Source organism: Rhinolophus hipposideros, assembly GCF_964194185.1.
Source record: "Rhinolophus hipposideros genome assembly, chromosome: 9".
NCBI classification, from domain to species: domain Eukaryota; kingdom Metazoa; phylum Chordata; class Mammalia; order Chiroptera; family Rhinolophidae; genus Rhinolophus; species Rhinolophus hipposideros.
The window spans coordinates 63331000-63355985 of record NC_138055.1 but is presented as its reverse complement, the minus strand read 5'-3'; the positions used below and the strand labels follow the sequence as shown (position 1 = coordinate 63355985).

At 40.3% G+C, this 24986-nt stretch overlaps 1 protein-coding gene across 1 annotated transcript in view; it reads right to left on the bottom strand.

Moving 5' to 3' along the window:
- Positions 1 to 3580: 3580 nt before the first annotated feature.
- Positions 3581 to 24986, bottom strand: part of IRAK3 (interleukin 1 receptor associated kinase 3) — a 52941-nt gene continuing 31535 nt past the window's right edge. Inside the window, exons 9-12 of the mRNA XM_081060199.1 lie at positions 12815 to 13013; positions 12486 to 12548; positions 12239 to 12403; positions 3581 to 10282 (exon numbers count right to left, since the gene is read on the bottom strand). Of these exons, the coding sequence (XP_080916325.1) occupies positions 9758 to 10282; positions 12239 to 12403; positions 12486 to 12548; positions 12815 to 13013 (952 nt within the window). The 3' untranslated portion in view covers positions 3581 to 9757. The remainder of the gene's footprint in view (positions 10283 to 12238; positions 12404 to 12485; positions 12549 to 12814; positions 13014 to 24986) is intronic.

The following is a 24986-nucleotide window of genomic DNA, read 5'->3' as shown; positions in this document are numbered from 1 at the left end:
GTGAAGTACAACGATAAAGGCAGCTTTTTTATGCAGAGCCACATAATGAAAATACTGATACGTTGTTACATATAGTTTTTATTTTCTGTTGAAATCCCATCAAATATTACAAAAATTAATTTGCAATAATGATGGCAATCATTTATAAATTAAAGTAATACAGGCTTATTGAACAAAAGTTATAAAATATAAGCAAAAAAGAAAGGAGACGTCATGGTAATCCTAACACCCAGTTTCTTTTTGATATTTTTGTTTATTTTCAGCTAGTCCTTTTTCTACAATTATGTATCCATATACTTTTTGCAAAAAGTAGAGTCCCATTTTCCATAATACTTAGTAATCTTTTACCACCTAATGTAGATGAACATTCTTATATAACATTGTGTTAATGACTACATTGAGTTATAATTCACAGATTTCCTGTTGTTGAACATTTAGATTCTTTTCAGCTATTTACTATTATAAATAATGTAGCAAAGAACACCTTTCTAGCTACATTTGTTTGCAGTCCATGACTATTTCCATAGGATAGATTCACAGAAGTGTCAACAATGTGTCAAAGTTTATCAACTTTTTTGGGGAAAAATATTTTTAACCAGGTAGAAAAAGCTAAGAACCAGTCTGCTTGAATAATTATTAGGTGTTTCTACGTAAAAAAGTGTAACAGACAAGTATAACCAGATTAGGGCAGCAAGACCAGGGTTGAACTTTTGCCTCTTCCACTGACAAGTTATAAGACCTTGGTTAACTATTCAGCCCTTTCAGATCTTGTTGTCACTAAACAGGGTTGGTATTGAGGTAGAAACACAGTTGTCCTTTGAATTAAATTAGTTGAATCCACATACAATAAATGTAAACAGGAACAAGCCAGGAGGGGACCCATGGATATAGAAATGGAAAGAATAGAAACTCAACTACAAATATAACTCAGTCACCAGACATTTAGTGAAATTTCTTTAAGTCCTGTTTGGGCATCAGATGTTGGTTGACCACAGCTGCCCAGGAAATGGAGTGTTAGCCGTCCACTTGAAGGTGATTCCCCAGGCCCTGCCCAGAGAGTGCCTGTCTTGGCTAAGCCACCTCAAATGTCGTAGTTTTCTTGGAGAGACCATTTCTCTAGTGCAAGAGACAATCTCAAGCTTCCTTTATTGAGAAATACACATGATCAACTAATTCCCCTATGCCATATCATACTGCTTTGTATATAATTTGCCTACAAGGAGACAAAGCACTAATAGATTGACTTGAAGATTTGCCTGTTGACTTGTAACTCCATTCTTGTCCTTCTGTACGTTTCTCTGTAGCTCAGAGAGAACTGGATTTCCTAGATGGCCTTGATGCTCATTATGGGAGAAAGGGAGAAGCTTTTTTTTCCTCTACTTAGTGGGCCCCCAGCAGTGACCATAGCAGCTGCACATGTGGTACAGTCCACATTCCTCCTTTCCTGCTTGGCAGCACCGTTCCAGAAGGATCCACAGCAAGTTCTCAGCAGCCTCAGTAGGGCAGTGGTCATGGACTCTCAGTTATACTTTTCCCTTTTTACTCCTTCATCCATAAAAATAAGAATGGTTTCCTATAGTTCTTAATCTCTGGATAACTTCACATGTTCCTTTTTTTTGTTCTTCTAGACTCTCCAACCTTTTGATAACCCATTCCCAATATTAAATTTCATCTGTTTGAAATACCTAGTAGGGGTTCTACTTCTCCATAACGAAAATCACTCATCGTCCTTGATGCAGATGAACCCATGGCCTCGCTTGCACGAAGAAAAACATAGAGTAAGATGATGGGGGAGGAAGAAGATGGCCATTGATAGGCTAGGAAAAAAACGGAGGGATCAGATAATAGAATGTTTCTATAAAGTCAGGGACAACATGCTATGATTTCTGATGTTAGCAGTTTCAGGTGATGACAGGGTCCAGAGTGTGGCCGTGGAAATAGTGGCTGAAATGAAATGGAAGTGTAGTTTCACTGTAATTGATGAGATCTTTTAACCGGGAGGCAATGATGCTACTTACTAGGTTCACTCAAATGACTGTTGAAATAAGGAAAGATGATGCCAGGATGTGAGATAAGGAGAAAGATGAGGACGTGTCAGACTATGTATTCTACAATATGGTAATAATGTTTTAGTAGAGAAATACATTTTAATGGTCAAGACAGGATACTAGTAATGACATGAATCATTTCCCCTTCTTTGAACTGTTAGACAAACACGTAATGAAAATGTTAGAGATCGCTCTGCTCCTGTCTCAGGCAATAGCCTTAGAGTTGGCGGCAGTGAGCTGACATAAACATGCATATTTGGCTTTGTAAGCATACTGGAATCTTACATTTTTCTCTGGGGTATATAAGATAAACACAAAAAAAGGTCAGAGGTTAATATTTGCCCTTGACTGAAGTCATGGCAGCTCTTTTTTTAAAAAAAATCCTGTTATAAACATAAAAGAAAAAGAAATATCACAAAGCCCAATGTTTAATGGTTTAGCAAGTGCTCTACAATTAGCCTGTACACTCTCAGAATGACATGAGATTATCCGTAGTGAATAATGGGATTAAGAAGATTAAGAAGACCACCAGAAGTTATTTATACCTCACTCCAATGTAAAATGGAGTCAGAATAACTCCATTTTACACTATTTATGTATTAGGTTCCTTAACTTTTCTTTTGCTGAAATCTTGGCAGTGGTACCATTGGTATTACCTGGCATTTCCCTTCCAGAAAACACAAAAATAGCACCAGTACATTCATTTGGTATCAAAAGAACAACATCTGTGGCTGTCATGCTCTTAAGAAGGCAGCACTAATTTATCTTTTAGCTAGATTGGCCTAGCAAGTGTTTTTATTGTATTTACATCCTGTGTGACTTAGTTATGTCCACAAAACAGTCCCTCCAGATAGAATTCATTGGAGTTGGTATCTCACCCTGGAGTACACTTTGCTATTTCCCTTTGTAATTAATGTATCATTGTGGATCCCATTAGCATTGTTAAACAGGCTCCATCTCTATCTGCCAGAGAAAAGCAATGTATCCAGTCACACTTCCTCTGCACTGTTGCAAATTTAATTTTCAACTGATAACTACAGCCCAAAGTCTACTAAATTCGGCAAGTTAAAAATTTTATGTAGGCTAAACAGGGAGAATGGGGCACAAGTCTGGGGAATGAATACTTCATGGTGTAAATGTTATCTCCCCAAAGGTTTTTAAATTTAACCGCAGGTTACACTTTGAAGCACTGCTTTGCAAGTATAGATATTAAGGGTAATTTTAAAAGACTAATATTTAATTACAAAGTCTTCTCAGTTGGTCACTGTAATCTAGTCTATTCTCTATTCTTATATTTCAGTTTGTCTGGTTTTGTCTCTTGGATTGCTTCATGATAAGCCCTCTCAAAACTTGTTACTCAGGGGATACCAGACAATCTATGTGGGATCTTCAGTGACTCAGCTTGGAAGGCTGAAACAACAGAGGGCAATGGAATAGAAACATTATTACTAGATGCCAGTGGAAACCAAAGGCACAACTAAGCAAAGAGCCAGGCAAATATAGAAATATAGAGGATATGTTTTTTTCCAAAATAAAAATAGTTTTATTATTTTCAGATAAGAAAAATGATACATGCTCATTATAAGAATTTCAAATACATAAAAGTCTAAAGAAAGTAAAGATCACCCAAATACCACAGCCCAGGAAAAAACCATCATTAACCTTTTGGCAAAGACCTCTCTATGAAATATATATTATTTAAAAATATCCAGTGTTATGCATGGGCCCATATGAAACATGCTATTCTGGAGTCTGACTTTTCATTCAGTAATATTTCAGGGACAAATTTCCATAATAGTAAACATAGATCTAACTAATCTTTCATGACATTTGCATACAACTCAATTGTATATATGAGCTTAATTTATTCAACCCATCTTGAAGGACATTTAGGCTGTTTCCAATGTTTTAATATCATAACATCATAAAATACATCTTGGCCTTCTTGTTTACTCTTGTGTAATTTTTATTCACTAGGATAAATTCCTAAACAAATTGCTGGGTAGAAGTGCATCATTTAAATTTTTGATACATAATGCCAAATTTGATACATATCACCTCAGAAAGGTTGTGCCAATTTTCACTCCTGCCAACAGTGGACAAGAACGCCCATTTGCCCATATTCTTGTCAGTCGCTTCAATATCTGCCAATCTGAGAGAATAAAAATTGGTACTAATAAAATAATAAACACATATTTATTTAGCTGCTTTCATTTTCAAATAGAAGATACTTTTAATTTTTAAGTTGTCCCTTTTCAGAGCAGATATTGCCTGGATTTGAACAGAGTTTTCAGTTCGAATCGCCATTCCAACATCAGTGTGATTCAGGATAAGAGTCAACTTCTTTAAGGTCACTTCCCTTGACCTTATAGTAATCGAACCCGGCTCAATAGGTGTTTAAAGCTCAAATGTGTGAATGCACCTAGCTCACTACGAGACACATCAATGTTAACTGAGTCTGAATCTCCTGCAAGGAAGCTCTTTCTACCTCCTTAATCTCTGTTCTAATCACTGTTGGTCCATAAGAAAACTTTAAAATTAAGGAGCAAATAAACAACTTTGGAAATATTTATAGAAATAGTGCTGTTTCTAGAGATGACCACAAAGTTTGCTGTGAGGCAGATGACATCAATTAGAAGGCTCTTATGTGATTGTTTGGTAGGCAATGTAGATATTGGGAATAAAAATGGCTCCTGAGAAAACATGTGCATGTCAAGTCCAATGGGCCATCAACTATCTATAAATGATTTGAGACAGAAAGATGAAAACAAAATACAACAAACACCAGTTTATTCCCTGTCTAAATGTTGGTTGATTATTGCTTAGACATGGTTTGGGCATATTTTCTACTATGAAGCAAATTTATAAGCAATGTACACAATGTCTAATTCCTCTTTTCAAAGATATCTCAGATGTTGATATTAGAAATTAATAACTTTTACCCAAGAATGGTGAGATGGAATCATTTAAGCAATGGACTGATGATAGTATGGACATCAAAAAGACCAACTTTGGGTGCAATCAGATAATGGTCTTGATACACTAGATATCAATGATTTTGATATTTTAAAGGACTGATTTATTCATTTTACAAATATTTATTGGGCCATATTATGTGCTAGGTAGTGTGCTAGCTATTAGGAACACAAAAATGGGCACCAGGTAAGTTTCAATTTTGTGGAATAGAAGAGAGAAGTCAACAGGCAATTCCAGTATGCAGTAATAGTGAGGTGAGGCATGTGTAGAGGCTTCAGATTTCTTAGAAGCTCATTCATTTATGCACTCAAAAGCAAGCTCCATGATGGCACAGGTTTTTATGAGGTTTGATCTTTACCATATTCCCAGCTCCTAGAACAGTGCCTGACACCAAAGGAGGCTACTGATAAATATTTATTCAATGAATGGATGGATGGATGGATGGATGGATGGATGGATGGATGGATGGATGAATTCACTGAACTCACATCAAATGACAGCAGAGGTGGATAACTGCAACAGAGGAGCAGGATAATGAAAAAGGCAAAAAACATGACTTGTGTGCCTACTGAAAATACCTGGAATCAATAAACGACTTCACATCCATTCATTTTCATAGGAGCTGGAATCTACAGTGGCTTCTTTGTGCCATATTGAGTATAAGAAAGAGGGGCTTTGAAGTCAGACAGAATTGGATTAAAATCCTGGCCTTCCAGATCTGGGAAGACCTCAGATCTCCTTAACCTCCCTGAGTCAGTTTCCTATTGTATAAAATGGGATTCATACCTTCAGAGTGGCTGTGAGGCTTAAACGGGGAGGGGGGGGGTAAGAGCATGCAAAGCTCTGGACCCAGTTTCCTTCGCCTTCACCCCCATCTTCTAACAAAGATGGGGTTGTACAGAGCTCTGGTAGAGCTGTGGGCCCCCAATTCCCTGGATAGCCATCCTGGAGTGCTTCTTAGGTACACTTTTCTATTTCTCTTGCTCCCTTGTCTCTTTCCAGCAAGCTTCTCTTACCTTCTTGAAAGTACACAGTAATTTCTGCCTCCTCCTCACCCTTTCAGCCCTTATGTTCAGTTCCATCAGTTTGAGGTTCAAATACCAGATATCACCAAACTCTTAAATGGGGTAGATGCCTTTTCTTCCTTACTTGGTATCCTCGTACCCGATACAGTGCTTTGCTTCTGAAAGAAGCTTAACAAATGCTACTCAGAATAACCCTCACTTCCTATGCTCACTGTACCTCAGGCCATAAAAGTTGTTTTACACAGGCTGACATACCTCTGCATGAAAACCACACTATTACGCCGTTAAGTCACGGGTCATTATAAAAATTCTCAAGAAGTTAATTAAAATTGATTATGTCAGAAATCTCACACCACTTTCAAAAACAACAAAGTATTTTCTCCACATTTTGGGGCATTATAAAATGGGACAAACACCCTAACAAGTAAATAGGATCTGCCTGGAGAATGGCCCACGGTGCCTTACAAGGATGAAGATGAGTGAAATTCTTTACTAATTCATGTTTGCGGATCAGAGGGAACACTTGGAGTTCATTATTGACTTCTTCACGTATCTTAGTCTCCACATCATGAAGCCACGCGGTATCTATCCCTTATTGCCCATAGTGGAATGGAAGATTTAATTCCTATAAATTAACATTTATTAGCACGCCCACTAGAAGGCACATCTAGTCAGGAGGACTGGGTCACTCAGTAGAAAACTGGTCATTTCCAGCCACAGTGACATCTGCTCACCCTATCATTAGTCAGTTAATTGTCAGCTAATCTGACTTGGCCTTTTGGGTGTCCAAAATCATCACCCCCTAGCAAGGTGATTGAATCAAAGCGATCACTCAGTAACAAGATTTCTAGAGTCCTACTCTATGCTAAGCAAAACGCCAGGTAACGTGGTAAATATATAATAAAAGAATTAAAAAAAATGATACTTCTTTCAAAAACCATACAACCTAGATGGAAAGATAGAACCCACTAATCTAGAACAATCTGAGAACACTTAAGGCTCTGAGGGGCCTGCACATAATCCGCATCAGCACCACCTGGGAACTTGCTAAAAGCCAGACTCCTACTCCCACCTACTGCATCAGAAAGTGGGTGGGCCCAGCAGTGTGTGTTTTTAACAAGCCTTCCACATCATTCTGGTGCACATTAAACTTTGAGAAACACTGCTTTAAGTCCAAGAAGCAAGTTCAAATCAACATCAAACCAACGGATTACACATGTGCTCAGTAATGGAGCAGGCCTGGGACTAATCAGAGATTCCTTAAGGACCTTGCATTGAAGGTACTGGGGGTCCAGATTCAAAGTGAAAAGCAGTTTAACATAGAGTCAACTCTTGATTATCTTGATTACTTCATTTGAATTATTAGTGGCAGCTTCACCCGATTCCAGGCTAATTTGCCCAATTCAGGCCAAACACATTCAGACTACATCTCTTAAATAAGCTAAATCAGCCTCGGAATGGTTTGTTATATAAAAAGCCACGTGCCAAATATTTTTGCTGCTTGTTTTCATTAACATGTATAATAACAGTTGCCAACTAGGACAGGTCAGAAGAATTAAAATGATATGAGGTCAAGTCCAAACCTTTCCCCCAACCTGTCTTAGCACAAGGACAGGTTGGGAGCATTGCGAACACACATATCATGATCAGATCTGGTAGATAGCACAGGACAGCCAAGCCCCCTGCAGATCAGCCTGTGAGGGCAGCCCCTTCCTACTGCTCAGCTGGGGCCTTTTCTGGGCCTGTCAACCAGACTAAGGCTTATTGTGTTTTGCACCTCACTTCCTGCCATGAGATCCTTTTTCCCAGAATTGTAGCTCCATGTTTCTAACCTTGGTCTGCTAACCTGACCCTGATTCCTGATGACTTCCTTCTTTGATTAGTGGTTCTTAAATCTGAACTCTAATGCAACTATGATTAACCCAACCATACTGACTCACCAAAAAAGAAAAGGCATGTGTCTATTCTTCTGATGCACAGAAAGCTAGCGGTCTACCCTATAAATCCTCGGGAAACGGTTTTTTGGAGTGTCTCTATGCATCATCGTAAAGACAGTCATCATCCCCACTTCATTAAGTTACTCAACAATGTTTACTCTAGTTGAATTTTTGATTATGGGTGTTCATAGAGATAATTTAATTCAACGTAATTTATAAGGAAACACCTGACCTGTAGAGGATAACATGCTAGGCCCTGAAGAGATGTCCCCCACACACTCAGGGAATGTGACAGAGTAATGGTCCCCCAGATGTCCATGTCCCAATCCCAGAAACCTGTGAATATATCATTTTACAGGAGAAAAAGGACATTGCAACTGTGATCAAATGAAGGCTCTTGAGATGCAGAGATTTTCCTGGATTATCTTGTAGGCCCAATGCAATTAAAAGTATCCTTATGAGAAAGAGGCAAGAGGGCCAAAGTATGAGAAAGAAGTGATGGAAGAGAGGTCAGAGAGAAAGAGAGAGGTCTAGACTCGAAGATGCTACATTGCTGCCTTTGAGGGTGAAGGAAGAGGCCATCAGGCAACGAATGCAGGTGGCCTTTAGCAGCTTGGCCAGGTAAAGGAATGAATTGTCTCCCTTAAAGCCTCCAGAGGAATGCCAAGGACTTCTGACTTCCACAACTGTAAATTAATTAATTTATATTGTTTTAACACCCTAAATGTGTGATAATGTGTTACAGCGACAGTAGGAAACTAATACAGGAGTTTACAGTCTAGTAAGAGAAGACAGCATGAGCGACTTTGATATAATTCAGAAAGTGACTAGTATAAAATACAAAAATAATTCTATGGAAATACTGATGAAGTGAGTACTTCAGGCTGGAGAGATTAGAGAAGCTTCCAGGAGGACGGCAGATCTTCTGGGCTTTGAAGGATTGGGCAAGATTTCAAAAGGGGGGAGATCCAGGAGTCAAGGCACAGAGCTGGAATGTAGAGAATCAAACAAAAAGCTGACCTAGGCTCTTATGACCAGCCACTTTCTCACAACAAAAATTACTTGATTAAAATTTTATACACTCTAGTCAGGATATAATAGGTCTCTAAGTTTGTAAAAAAAAAGAAAATGCATAACAGTCAACAACCATATATGTGTGATAAAGTATCCTAAGAGTTTAAATACAGAATACAGATCTTGGGCAAGAATCTCCTCTCTACATAGAATAGGCATAGCCAGGGGTACACCTGGCTCATTTTCAGCCAGGCAGGCTTCACAGGGATGAACAGAAAAATACCAAAGGTCAATCAAAATATATGAAATATATGAAAAGGACATTCTTTTTAAAAGGGCATCTGTTACTATGTACAAATTAGACACTTCCTACAACCTTCTCAAGCAACCTAAGCCAAACAACAGAATCCAACTGAACTGAACGCACTTAGCTGACTAGAGACTCTGAAGACTCATATCAACGTTAATGAAGAAGCCGTTAGAATCCAGGCTCTTCTTGGTCGGTGTTGATGGTTTTGTTTGTCTGTGGTCAGAGCCCATGATCTCAGGTAATTTTGAATGGCTACACTTTAGCTTACGTTTGATCATGAGGCAATGACCCAATAAAAGAAATTTTAAAGCCACTCGGTTTTGCGAGTTGGAAAAAAAAAAAGAATAGGATTGTCCAGATTGTTGATCTGCATTACCCGAACTCACCACTGACCGTCCTCTTGGCATTACTTACGAAGACAAAGTCTTCCCAAGATGGCCCCTGTACTCAGGTGCCTGGGTAATACCTGCCATCTTCTTTATCTTTTGGTGCATTTTTTTCCCTTGTGTACTGTTCACATTCATTCCTGAAAAATTTGGAAGAGCAGCTCGCCTCCGCTCGCCTGCTCCTGCAGGAATGGCCTGACGTTTCTGCAGAAGGGGCCACATTCATGCCACAGGCCCTCGAGTCCTGGAATAGAGCTGCATGCTCTGGAGACCGACATTCTTCACAAGAAGAACCGGGTATTCTGCAAGCATCCTCGTTTCTCTTACTTCCTGTTTTGTTCTCCAAGCCCAGAAATGTAACCTCAGACTGGCTGCATTCAAAGGGAGTTTTCTGAGTTAGCTTGTCTTTTCTCAAATGTTTATCATGAGGCGGTGAATGATGATTCTGCCTTTCATCATCTTCCACTGGAATACTTGGTACGTTATCCAGGAAGAGAGGAGAAGGACACCTGAAGGACTTGAGTGAGGTGGGAGGGTCTTCAGCAAAATGTAAGCTGGCTTGAGTACTCTCAAGAGTCGTTAGGACCTAATTCCCAAGAAGCAAATGGACAGTGAGTCAAGCTTGAATAACCTTTCCTGTTACCTTTTTTTTTTTTTTTGGTCTGCCTCTTAAGGCATATTCTCTTATGTCCATGAAATAAGTTCTACTATAGAATTTTGAATGAGAAGGGATTCAAGATTAGCTAAGCCCCTTCATTTTAATGAGTAAATTAATTCATCTGAAGCAAAGTATAAAAGAAACTGCACTGAATTAAATACCAAAAGATCTGACTTTAGGCCTAGATTTGCCACCGACTACCGTATGACCTTGGGTGAATCTCTTATCACTTTTTACTTCAATCTTAATATGCAGAGGACCAGAAGGGGTTGAGGGACAGCGGACCCAATCCACAGTTCTCAAATGCCAGATTTACGGAGGGGATCATTCTTAAAGAACAGATCCCTTAGCCCTAACCACTTAAACATTGTCAGTCAAAAACTATGGAGGTGGGAGTCCAGGAATCTGTATTTTAAAAGCTTCCCAGTTTATTTGGGTGCACAGCCCAAATTGAGAACCACTGAACTGATATGAAATAACATATACCGTGTTTCCAGAAAATAAGACCTAACCGGAAAATAAGCCCTAGCATAATTTTTCAGGATGACATCCCCTGAACATAAGCCCTAATGCGTGTTTTGGAGCAAAAATTAATATAAGACCTGGTCTTATTTTCAGGGAAACACAGTACCTTCTCATACACACGTAATTGTAACACATGCATACAGAGAGCTTTACAATGTACAAAGTGCTTTCACAAACATCACCTCCTTTAATCTGCACAAATGACATTGTTCTTCTCATTTTATGGATAAGAAAGCTGAGGCTCAGAAAAGGGAATCCATATCACTAGTCAGTTAGGGGCAAACCGGTGCTTGACCCCAGATCTCTGGCTCCCAGTTCCACGCCCCCTCCGCTGTATGCCTCATAGCTCCTTTCTGGGACCAAGCTTCCAGGTCACACAGCTCTTACTGGTGGCCTAGAACATAGCTCTCCTGATGACCAGGCTAGTGCTTTTTATATTCTGATTATATCAACTCATGTTTAAAACCCTTCCACTGCTCTACAATAGACTCAGGATAAAATCCAAACTCCTAAAATAGAATTCATGTCCCTGTCTCACCTGGAACCTTCTCTTATAACCACCCCACCCTTTTCCTCACCATCATCCCACTTCCACGATACAGAACTACCTGTAGTCCTATCGACTTGAAATCCATCCCCTATGATCCTTTGCAGGTAGGTGTGTATATTCTCTCTGCCTGGAATATCTTCCATCCTTAAGGCTACCTAAATCCAACCTGTTCTTCAGGTCATAGCTCAGCCATCACCTCCACCAAGAAGCTTCCTCACTTCCACAGGCTAGAGTGTATCCTGACTCTGTGGTCCCCTCTACAGTTACGCTTATCTTTCCGTACAGAAATTCTGTTTACTGATCTGACACTCCCTTTGGACTGTGGGCTTCTGGGCAGTAACTGTATATTGATTACTGTTGTATCTCAGCACCCAGCACAAAGTCTGGCATGTGCAAAGTAGGCTCTACATAAAAATTTGTTTATTATAAACAAATGAATGGATGATTAAATTGATGGACCCATAAATAAAATCCCATAAGGAAAAAACCCAATAAGGGAAATACATACTGCATTTTTTAATGGCCAGATGTCTTAATGAAGGTTGAATAAAATATTCTCCCCAACTTACTCACATGTCTTTTCATTACTTTTTTTGTGGTGCCCTGGTTTGACCCAATAATGACCTCTACCAGGGTACTAAATGATGCGACTTTTTCACCTGGAAAAGTTATCTATTAGATTAGAATTCTCTTTGGGAGGCTGGATTTGTCTCATTGATAAAGAATTCACTTAGATACACAGTGTATCCAATTTAGATTTTCCCTGGTTCTATGGGTTCCATTTTTAATAAAACCATGTGTATACGCACTTCATCCATCGATGGCCTTAATTTTGCCCGTGTTGCCGCACACTGGCCTGCCAACGAGAAGAGCTTGGCAGAAAAATTCCGAGGACAAGGAAGCACATTCTTATCCAGAAAGGAGAAACATGAATCAAGGCCTCTTTTTTCCAACAATTCCAGAAGGAGATCCCTCTAGGAAGAGAAGAAGACAACTGCATTTAGAACTCTCTCAGAAAAAGGACGCAGAGATAGGTGCAGAGAACACAATGCTTACCAGCTGGATATGCTTTGGCTCATCTAACACCACCTTACAACCGGTCAGAACTTCCATTATTACCTACAAACAATACATAGCAAGTCAGCTCCATACATTAAAGTATATACAACATAATCAGTTGCTATTATTAACAGTCACAATGAATATAGTTGATGCCAATTAATGACTTTGTACTTTATTACTGATGGATTACACAAAACTAACGTATAAGACAATGAGTAACAGAAACTCAGTAGATCTAAAAGTTAAAGCCTTTATAAAATAGAATGTCGAGCATTCTTGGTGATAAACTCTTATCCTTTGTTGAGCTGGTGGTTGGTACTTACTATTCCAAAGCTGTAGACATCCGTTTTGGTGGAAAGTTTCCCTTGTCTGATATACTCTTCTGGCATGTACCACAAAAGTTTACTGCTACTGCTGGTCACGCTTACGGTGGAGCTCTGATGCTCTAGGTGGGGTCGGAAGTGAGCCACGGCAAAATCAGTCAGTTTGGGTTGAAACTGGTCATCCAGGAGTATGTTTGCACTAAAATTGTGATGGAGGACAAACAAGACAAGAACATCATAAAGGCGTTTCTGTGAACAACAGTGTGACAAGTTAACCTTGCTGTCGGTTCATTCCAAACCCTGACAAAGCCATACATAATTTTCCATAAACTAGAGGACATTTTCTCGTTTTGCTTCAAGTACAAATCCAAGTGCTGTATAAAACTGAAAACAAAATCCTGATCTGGGAACCGTGGGCATTTCGAATGTGCAGGTATAGATATGGAGTTGGTGTATAGTCAGTGGGAGAAACTAAACTGACCCAAAGCAGCTTTCTTTGTGCTCTCACATGTGTTCGTCTTACATGTGATGAGAACATTAACCGGGTTTTAATCAGCTAATTATTGTCTGTTTTGTGTCTAGAGCTGTGCTGTGGAATGCTCTGCTTACAGCCACTACCCTGAGATGATCTGAGGAATCCTTAAGCCTCTGCCTTAAGGATAACCCTACTCCATGGTCCCATCTCTACGGCTTCTTCGTCTTTGAGTCTTATTTAAAATATAAAAACATCTGCAGAGGCAAAGTGCTTGGAGTCAGTTTTAGCTGTTTCTCACGTAAAAACCTTCATAATTACTCAACATCTAGGCTGAGAGTACGCATTAGCTGATTTTACCTTTGGAGGGCTGTCACAGCAGGGATGGGAAAAGGTAAGCCAAAGGGAGAGGCATTCCACATGGCCCACACCTGGGGTGAGTCCCAAGTCTGCCTTTCCCTGGCTCTGTGCCTACACCCCGCTAAGCCTCAATGTTGTCTTTCATCACAAGTGAAAAGAGGAAAACAATAGAAGTCACAGAACTCATATGGGGCATATAAATAGCTCACTGCTTGGCATACTGTAATGTTCAATAAATGGTCGCTAAGAGGAAGATTAGTAATTCCTCATAAGAGAGCAGATGGAAATTGATAAAAAGAGGTGGGCGGGCCAAGAGAAAGTTATCTACTTTTCAACTTTGCTTAGGGCTTATTTGGAGCTTGTTTTTGGTCCAGAAAACAAAGTGTCTAATAGTAGGCCTGCCCATCCAAAAGGCCACGTGGTGTATTTGGAGTACTACACACTGACATTAAAAGGGATAATAGCATACCTACAGGAGAAGAATAAGAAATTCTTAATCTTGAACAAATATTGGATCTTATATATGGAAATTCCATCAGTCCTTGCTATCCCTGTACAAGTAGGCAGACAGGCAGACCCTAGTTCCACAGGTGTGAAATGCAGGCATTATCATAAATTGGGGTATTTGGAGTCCTCATTCTATTTACAGGATTTGAAGCTAAGGCCTCAAGAATTCTAGTCCAGACTTTGTCTAGCACTGAGTTGAAAGCAGACAAAATGACGGGACTCCCCGGGGACCTTTAAGGAGCGAGACAAACACTCTTTAAACTTGCTTTCACTCTCCCTCCTATAAGGATAACAAGAGAATTGCAAAAATCCAAAGAGCCCCCCTTAGGCATCAGCCCTGGCGCCTTTACATGTTGTGTGACCTTTGCATTTATGAGGAGGAAGTCAGGGAGGAGACTTGCAGCAACAAGCACGGTGCTCATTTTTCTCCCCTGATATTTCTCTCCAGATATTTCAAACCTGGCAGCTTCTAAGACCAGCCTGGGTCTCATGCATCTAGTTTGTCACTCCTCACCCATTCTTTGGTTTTCTTGTGTGGAAAACGGTATTAACTATCCTGACATACCTCTGAAGATGAGGACTACACTACTGCCAGATCCGACCTTCTCCCCAGGTCTAGACAAGAACAGATATTTGGTTCAAAATTGTTTCTTCCATAGGTATGTACTTGACTTGTTAAGATCAAGGCTGGGGCTTCTGGAGATGCCCTGATCATGTCAAAGTGTTGGGGTGTTTAATGCAGGAGTTAGCTGGTGTGCCAGGAGGTGAAGCGGGCAGAGAGGGTCACTGGCTGTCATTACCAGGACCAACCTTCTGCCCTTCCAGCCTCTGTTGCACTGAAAGTCTGGCTCTCTCTTCTGCACCCCACCCCGTTGCATTTCAGACTCGGAAGACGATAACAAAGCTCTGAATGCCAGATTTTCAATGTCAAACATCTACCCTTCTTCTTCCTCACGCCAGCTCTAAAGAGGGTATAAAATCATAACTTAAAATGCCAGAACCATGAGAAGGCGAAAAGCTGAATCTATGGAACACTTAAGACTCCCTGAAGGATGGTAGGTCTTTTCTAAGTACAAGAGAGAAAAAATAAAAGCAACAGCAACAACAAAACCCATAATCGAACCTATTTATTTGACCCAGCCAAACTGTTGGGAAGCTTTCAGTAACTGGTGAATCATGTTTCTGTAAGAGTTAGGCAGAACTGAGCCGCGTAACCACAATGTGTTACACAATAAAACCCACAGAGGACTTTGGGTCAGTGAGAGACCATCAATAAGAACATGAAACTGTTCTAGGGCACTGCATTTATACTTTGAATAATGATATTTGCTGAAAAGACAAGTTGTTTACCAGGAGATTTTAGTGTATAACATAAATTTTGAGTCCAGTGATTTACTCTGTTCTAAATAAAGGTTAATGGTAACTGAGGAAGAAGGATGTTCTGTTTTAGGAGAGTGGGAATAGCAAAAGGCCCTTCAACAGTCAATTCTGCCCTAATTCTTTCTCCTGCTTCAAACTTAAATAGAATGTTCAAACATAAAGTGCCTTCAGCTACCATGCAGGTCAACCGAATATGTTTATCCTATAGGGGTAAAAACAGACTAACAAAATAAAGACAACAGAAAATAACTACAATCATGTAACAATATAATGTAATAAAAGGGCAGCTTGCTAGCTATTGCGGCTATCGAAGACACAAATGAGAAACATCCACTGGCCCAAACCCTTACTTTAGTGTTTCTACAACCTATTTCTTCTATTCTTTCCCACAAGGCTATTTACTGTAACTCAGAGACATCACTTCTCTAAATAATTCTTTCAGCCGAAGGATCAGTGGTAGTACATTGAGGAGATAGGGGACGAGCCTATACAAAGGAGTGAATTTATATCCTGACTCTGGGGACATTACTTAGTCTCCTTATTGCTAGGGGTCTCTAAGACAATTCTTTTTGGGGACCTGAACCCCTCAAAGGCTACAAAAATTGCTTTCTTTGCTCACCAGTTTGTCTATTTAGTTGAAGCCTGTGGGCCATAAATACAAAGCAAGATGATACACCCAGATTATAATGCAGGATTTGAATTTAAATGGCTATACCAATGTTTGATATGTAAATGCACAATTGATTTTTAAAGATATACATATTTTAAAGGATTGTAGGGTGAGTTATTGGTGACCAGTAGCTGAGAACCTGACAACTCTCAGGAAAAATCCAGACTCTACTCAGTTGGCCCTAGAGATAAAGAGGATCCACTGGCCTCTATGACATCCTGAGTCAACAGGATATCTTGCTGTCTGTTACTGCAGTTGCAACACCAAGATACCTTTCACCAAATGAGGCAAGACCCAGTTTGTTCCTAGTAACTGCAGGTTACTAGGAAAGGGCATGCACACACCCTCCTCCACTGCAGCATGCAGTGACTGAGCTGAAATGAAACAAAGCTGAAAACCTTTATTTCCCCCTTGGATTATGCCTTTATCTTTCTTTTTCACTGAACCCAGGCAGGACTCAGAGACAGTATTAAAGTTTGTTTTTGCTTTACTAAAGCTTTATGAGTCCTAGGCTCTCTGGAAAGGCTCAGTGTGTAAGGAGTATTCTTCCTGTAATTGTGAAATTTCATCTCTAATTTCATCTCTTATTTTCTCCCGAAAATAAGACCTAGCTGAACAATCAGCTCTAATGCGGTTTTTGGAGCAAAAATTAATATAAGATCCGGTCTTATTTTACTATAAGACCGCGTATAATATGATATGATATGATATGATATGAGATGATATGAGATGATACGATATGAGACCAGGTCTTATATTAATTTTTGCTCCAAAAGACGCATTAGAGCTGATTGTCCAGATAGGCCTTATTTTCAGGGAAGCATGGTAGCACAACTTCCCGAAGCCTCAGTTTCCTTGTAGGTAAAAAGGTCGGATAATGCTTACCTCACAGGGTTGTTACAAGGATTAATTGAGAAATGTAAGCAGAGTGCTTGATACATAGAGAGGGACTCGAAATACGCTTTAAAGGAGGTAGGTTGGCCATTGTCTGTCCTACATCCACCACCTTATCCCAGGGAACTCGGTTGAGTATCTCTAGAAATTCAAGGACACCAATTTGAAGTAACAAAAGTACAGGGGGGTTGCAGAATGATCCTGGAGATCTGAGGGCTCTTGGGTTACTAATTAGTCTCAAGGCATTGGCTGAGTTTCAAAATAGTTCCAGAGAAGTTTTGGAAGAACCTGACTAAATTAACATTTCTAGGTATTTTAAGACCATGGAGAAACAAACTATATATAGTTTGCACATATGTGTGCATGTGTACATACATGTATGTATCCATGTATGTAAATAAATGAAAGTTGGGGTTTAGAGACAGTGATGGGAAATACAATAGGGGAAATTTTAATTTATGTAATATTCCATTGTTTTGACATCCCTTAGGGGAAAAAATGAACATTTTAGGATATTTTTGAATCAAAGAGGCACTAGGGGAAAATGGGGAAGTCTGAGTTTACATCTAAAATGTTTCTGAAAAACAAAAGTAGGTTTTTTGGAGGGGAGGGAGGAGACTGGTTAATTAAATCCCTTCAGGCTTTGCCGTCCTTCCTAAACTGAGCTCCAGTCCCACCTTACCGCACACATCAGGTCTGGGAGTGAGGGAAGATGGGACAAGTCTGGGGCCTCAGGCAAGGGCGGCCTGGTTGTAGGAAGGGCCAATCTGTGGCTTCCTGCCCTCCTTCTCAACTACTCGGTCTTTCTGGTCCCTCACAAAGGAAATTCCCAATGCACTTAACTACGACCAAAGTCCATATTCTTAAAAAATAATTTTTAAGCAAATGGCTTCTTCCTTTCTTTCCTAGACCACCTCCCTTGTACGATAGACTGTTTCACTTGGCAGGAGACAAATGGCAACACGGATGAGAGAACATAATCTTATAGGAAACATTAGAAGTGTTCACCAAGATTATCTCCTCGCTTTGGACACTAACAGGAAAGAATGTCCGGGATGAAAAATGCCAAGGATAAAATGCCTCTGAGTTTAAGATCGTTCTTAAATATGAAAATAATTAAGCTTGCTAAGGGATAAGATGGAAATAGCAAGGACGTTTACTGCTTTCAGATGCTTTTATGTGATCCCGTAATTCAAAAACATATTCATTTCCCAAATAAAAATGTGAGGGTTCTTTGTCAAGAACAGAGACGGCAACTCTTCAAGATTCTTTTCTTTATTTAAATCCTTTTCCTCAAATTCCACCATCTGGAAATAAATTTTTGTTTTTATAGCATTCTCTTTGAAGAGTTCAAATTACTAAGACATTTTTGGGCTAACTAAACCACCAGCCTTCTTAAAAATACCATTGAAATATGGGCTAACCTTCCTCCTTAGGTGTCCTGCAGTGGAGTCCTTGACAGTAAGTGTGTCTCCTTAGAAGGCTATTTATTCTCACTGCTTGAACAGGGTGAAGACTCTGAATGCATTGCTCCAGGCCAAATTTCCACCTCCAAGTCCACTGCTTACTGCCATTTTCACAATGTCAACACTTTCAAATTGGCACATATCATGTTTCCCTGAAAATAAGACCTAGCCGGACCATCAGCTCCAAAGTGTCTTTTGGAGTAAAAATTAAGATAAGACCCGGACTTATTTTAATATAATGTAAGACCAGGTCTTATATAATATAATTAATATAATATAATATAATTAATATAATATAATATAATATAATATAATATAATATAATATAATATAATATAATATAATATGATACCGGGTCTTATATTAATTTTTGCTCCCAAAGACGCATTAGAGCTGATGGTCTGGCTGGGTCTTATTTTCGGGGAAACATGGTACTAATTTTGTTCTCCTCTCCTGCCCAATTTTCTTGTCTCTGCCCAATGAAGCCAACATGCTCTCAGGAATCCCAGATAGGAACCCTTAATTACCTACAAAAGCATGATTGTTGGACCCACACAAACTTGGGGAAGGGAGGTAAGGTTGGGAACCTTACCTCCCTTCCCCATCTACAGATATGTGACAGAGACAGGTTACTAACCTTCAGAAGTCAGCTTTCTCCTCAGTCAAACTGAGATAAGACCAATGATACCAAGATTCAGGGTTGATGGAAGGACTCATCAGTTATTCAGTGGGCTTTTAGGTCAGGTCTAAAATCCTCTCCCTTTCACCGACCTCCCTAATCTGTCTGCAACCTATCAACTACTCTGATGTAGTATTATCACTTAACGATGTAGTCAGGATAGACTGCACTTATTGATGTTTGGGGGTAGAGGGGCTTTCTTTCTGTTTTTAAATTTTTTAATTGAGGTAAATTTTTAATTGACCAAAATCTAGTTTCCATACGTTACCATACATTTGACCCCCACCCAGCCACTTTGCCCTTGCCCCACTCCTCTTCCATGGGGGCTTTCTTTCTACTGTTCCCCTCACCTGCAAAGTACTGCCCCCTCCCTTATTTGTATCCAAATTCTCTATGCAGCCTAAGATTCACTTCCTCCATGAAGTTTTCACTCAACTACTCTGAATTCCCTTGGTCCTCCTTTCTCCAAGTTCCTTCTGTACAGCCTGCACTATACTACTTGACTCTTACTCAGAGACCAGCTTATGTTATTTAACATAAGCACCATGTTGAGTCTGTAGAATATAGTAAGCAAACATTCGTTGATATAATCAGTTAATTAAGAGCCTGAGACCACTCTGCATATGGTAAATATGTGATCCAAATGTTGCCCAAACATCCTCCCACATTCTTGGCAGACATCGCTAATTGCATTCAGAAAGCAAACACCCCAGGTTCCCTTTCAACACTGCCCGTGGGAAGTCACTGCCAATCAATCAGAGATGGAATGTGAGATGAAACTGATCTGTCATCGTTGCTATAGTGTAATCACTCCTTTTTCTGATGAGGTAAATGAAGCCCACATGGTTGAAATGATTGTTCTCTGCAAAATAGCTTTTTAATGGTACAGCCAGGACTGAAGCTTAGCCCTCCTTTGTCTGTGTTCAGTGCTCTTTCGATTTATTACAATTAACTGAAAGAAATATCTTTTTATTCAGCTATTCATAAAAGATTAAGTAACTGCTGATTACAAAGCAAAAATGAAATGAACTTCTATTTCCTCTTTTCTTTAGGTGTATATAGATAATTCCAGTGGCAAAATAGTGGCTGAGCGAGTCATCCGAACACAGATTTTAGCTCAATGTAAAGGAAGTTCTAATCAGTAGAGCTGCACCCAAGTAACAACGTGCTGTGCACGGATCCAGGACAGGTCGGATGAGACACTTAGGAGGTAGAAGAGGTAGTCTCCAGTAGGTGGGAGGAATTACAGTTTATTGCCAAGCCCGGGAGGTGCTTTATATAATTGATCTCACTTCATCCCCTCAACCCCAGGAGGAGGTGAGTAGCAGCCTGCTCTGTTCCAGATAAGGAGACTGGGCCTGAGGGAATTTAAGTAACTTACCAAAGGTAGAGCAGGGATTTGAATGAGATCTTCTGACCCCAAAGGCCATACACTTAACCAGTGACAAGATGCAGGGACAGCCACGACATCACTGCGGTGGTTGTGGAACAAGGGGAAGGACCCAGAAAAGACTGGGGAGAGGTGTTTCTGGGAAACAGGCAATTCAGGACTTTGCCTAACCAGTGCTAGGGTGAGCAGGTCTCTGGAGGAACCTTGCTAAACATATCTGAGCTCATCATCACTCCGAAGGTGATTGGGTAAAGCTTGGCCAGGATTTTTAAAAATGTAGGGTCACATATTTCTCCTGTCACAATCCCTTGATGTGTGGGGAGAGAACACAGGACTGTAAGAGTAGGTTAGCATAAGAAAGGAAGCCATTTTCTGGATGACCTTAACAGGGTGTGGATCAGATGTTCTGTTTGAAAAGAGCTTATCTTGTTAACTGCCGACTGGGTGAGGTACAAGCCAGCTTATCTTGTCAAATCCCCAGAATGTGGAACAAGCCCATGATATGTATACTCTTTGAAGCTACGGAAAATTACTGGATGCTTTAAAGATGCTATATAAACCCTTGGCTTTGAGTGCTCAGGGTCCTTGTTGAAACCCGCTGCGTTGGGCAGATACTCGGACCCCAGCTTGCTGGAAATAAACCTCGCTGTGTGACTTGCATTATCGCGTGTGTCCTCTGTCCAATTGAGGGGTGGTCGATTCTAGACCTTAACAGGACAAAAACAGGCAGGTACAATGTCACAGAATTGGAAAGCAAGAAGCGGTCCAACTTGAGGTCATCCACTTGGCTCTGAAGGTACAAGTGAGAAAACTGTGTCTTGTGAGTGTGAGGAAGGAGCCGGTCTTGAACGCAGACTTCCTGTGCTCTTTCTGTGTCGTCTCCAGTGACAGTGCGGACACCACCTCATTTTGCTTAGAAAAAGGTGTGGCTCACACTTTGGGCTGCAGGCTGCTGAATAATGACCTTGCAATCTTCATTTCTTAAACTATGTTAAAAGCCACAAAGGTATAAGATTGTCCAGCTTATTTGTAGATGAAATTATTTCGAGAATGAATGAAATAAACTTTTGGATATCATTTAGTAATTAGGGATTCCCCCTTGGAATGTCTTTGAATTGCTTTGTGATAGACAGGTCTGATACCAAGTTATTTTTTTCTAATAAAATTTTTTTTAATTATAAGCATAGAATATAATCCTTAAATTAAAAATTAAAAACAACGTAGAAGTATAAACTAAGTCATTAAATAAAAAGCTACGTCTCTATGTTGAAATAAAGCCTTATTTATATTTTGGTATATCTTACTTTTAATCTATTTTTTTAATTCATAAGTTTGTAGTACTACAAATTTATAATTGTATACTCTATACTACTTCAATTTGACTCTTTTTACTTAATCTCACTTTATGCACATTAGTCCATGTGATTTCATATTATTAAAAACATTATTTAATAATGTCAAATGGATATACGATAAACTCTTCTGAGATTCATCAGTCTGAGGCCCAGATGCAGAAAAGAAAAGAGAGGTATTAATATCTCCATTTCTCAAACCAACAAAAATAGAGCCCTGACTTACTCATGAAAAAGTCAGTGTTTAACACATTTTGAAAAGTCCTTTTTTGAGCCAATTATCAGGGCTGTGCAACAAAATGACATATCTCCTAGAATTACAAAGAGTTAGAAAATTAATATGCCAAAGGCAGAAGAGTTGGGATTTCAGACCTTCCTAAAAGCATGAGGCTATACGTGGAGGGAACAAGAATCAGAAAGGCCCAAGTTTAGAGCAAAGCAAAGGATTCCTTTAAAAGAGATCCAGGAGGGTAATGTAAGTCAGCCAACTCATGTTTGGCCTAGACTCCTGGGGACTGAATGTCATTACCAGCTGGCAGATGCTCAGTGCCTTGAATGAAATGAATTGGTCTCATTCCAGTTCTAGAGAACAGGTGTGCACATCACCAAAGGAAAGGGGGGAAAAAATCCACTGATATTACTGGCAGTAATTAGCATCTTTGCTGGCAGACTCAGAAGAAAGGCCACGAATTCAGTGGCTTGTGGAAGAGGCTGATTTGCTCTCGAACAGAGAGGAACACAATTGAGGAACACAAATGAGCATTTGTGAAACCACAATTCTCAAATAAATGCCCGCAGCCCCGGAACTCCTCACCCTGACACATGCCTGTGTGGGCGCAGTCTATGCATGGTTATGCTGAGTCCTTAAACCCTCTGGAAAACCCAGAAATGCAACCCCTTCACCAACTAAAATAATATGTTGCTAGCTGCATTCCCAGTTTAAACCCTGCCTCTTCCATGGAATTCTCCCCACCTCTGATCAGACCTCTTTGGTATTCTGTATTTACATTACCCGCCAGACACTCATCTAGAAGTGTTATTTAGATGATTTTAGAGTTTGGCACATCGAGACAAGCACCTGGGATACTGGCCTGGAAGAAATGGCCCAGTTTTAAGTTGTGAGACCACCTACGAGACTACAGAACCTTTCTGTTCCCACTTACACCCCAGAGAAGCCTCAGAGTCTCTCAAGAGAGCTTTGCTTATCAGATCTGGGTCCTCAGCCTACTTAGCATTTAAGGCTCCATCCAAACCCCTACCCACCACATTCCTCACTCCTCTCCAGTCCTGTCTTCCAACCTCGTCCTTTCCTCTCCCAGCAATCAATCTGTCTTGCTCTCATTATACCCTTGGCAATTCTTCACTCTGTTCCCTTGAACAAATTATTGCCTCCACCAGGCATATTTTCTTCCGTTCTTTCAACCAATCCACTACCATGACCCATCTCCTCAAAGACTTGGCTTGGAACTATCTAATTAGAAAAAGTCTCCTCAGACCAATGGTGCATTGATTGGGCAGAGTTAGTGTTGTACGATGTATTTTCTGTGTTGGTGTTATTTCTCTGAACACCAGGTTGAAGCCTCAAGGACAAGCTTGATCACTGTATGCCCACACTGTGGTCCTGATACAATGGTCTGCACACCACAGACGTTCCATAAATATTTGTGAACTAAAAGGAATGTGATTTTTAAATTTATTCAATAAACGTATGTTAACACAGAAGTGATTTTTCTTAAAATAGAGCTTACTTTTCAAACACAATAAATTGATGATGAAGGTAAGATGCTATGGACTGAAGGTTCATGTCTCCCCAAAATTCATATGTTGAAATCCCAAACCCCAAGGTGATGGTATCGGGAGGTGCGGCGTTTGGGAGGTGATTAGCCCATGAGGGTGGAGTCTGCATGAATGGGATTAGAGCCCTATACAGAGGTCCTAGAGAGATCCCTCGTCCCTTTGGCCATGTGAGAACACAGAGAAAAAAGATGGCATCTATGAACCAGAAAGTGAACCCTCACAGACAAAGAGGCCAGCACCATGACCTTGGACATCCCAGCCTGCACAACTGTGAGAAATAAATGTGTGTTGTTGATTGGCCACCCACTTTGTAGTATTTTGGTTATAGCATCCTGAATGAATTAAGACAGTAAGTAAAAGAGTGAGAAGTAAAGAGACTGAATGGCCATCAGTATCTCTTAGCCTCCGCCACTGCGATTCCTGCCACTTCTTGACCAATTATAACAGGAGGCATCATTTGATGAGTGCGTACTCTTTGCCAAGCATCATACGTACTTTATGTCATTTAACCCTGAGAGATAGAAGCTATTATTCTTTTGTTAGCATTTTGCAGAGGGGAAGACTGAGGCTTTGATAAGTTAAGCAATTTTCTCTGAATCACATATTAAGTGGAACGTCAGCTTCTACTGAACTAAGAGGAAAGGATGGAAAGGAAAGTACAGGAAAAAGAAGCATTTGGTCACATTTTGCAGAGTGCCGTCCAGTCAAATCTTCTTTCATAATGGTGGTGGTGCAGTGGTGTGGCCCAGATCCCTCCTTCAGGACCCAGGGAGGCACTCCTTCCCCAGCCAGGGAGGGGTGGCTGCTGATGATTCACAGCTAAGCCCCAACATGGGATCTGTCCTTGGAAGAAGGGAGTGGCCTCAGCCCAGGTGCAGCCCCACTGAGGGCTGGTCGGACAGAGGGATACAAAACCCTGAGCACTTTGCCTCACTTTGGGTTATTTTTGAAGGGCTACCCCAATATCAGAGGTCCCCATGGCATCGGCCAAGGCCGCTATGACAATATTCCAGCTCAGCTTCTCCAACGGCCAAATTCTCCCTACCTCCTGCCTCCCTGACATTTGTTGTTCCTGAGAGCAGGCCCTTAAAAAGCTTCCTGCAGGCAAATCTCCAAGCCTATTTCCTGGGAACCTTCCCGAAGACAGTAGTGGGAAAGCAGAAATCAGGATCCAGGGCCTGTGTTCTAACCTAAACCCAGGAGAG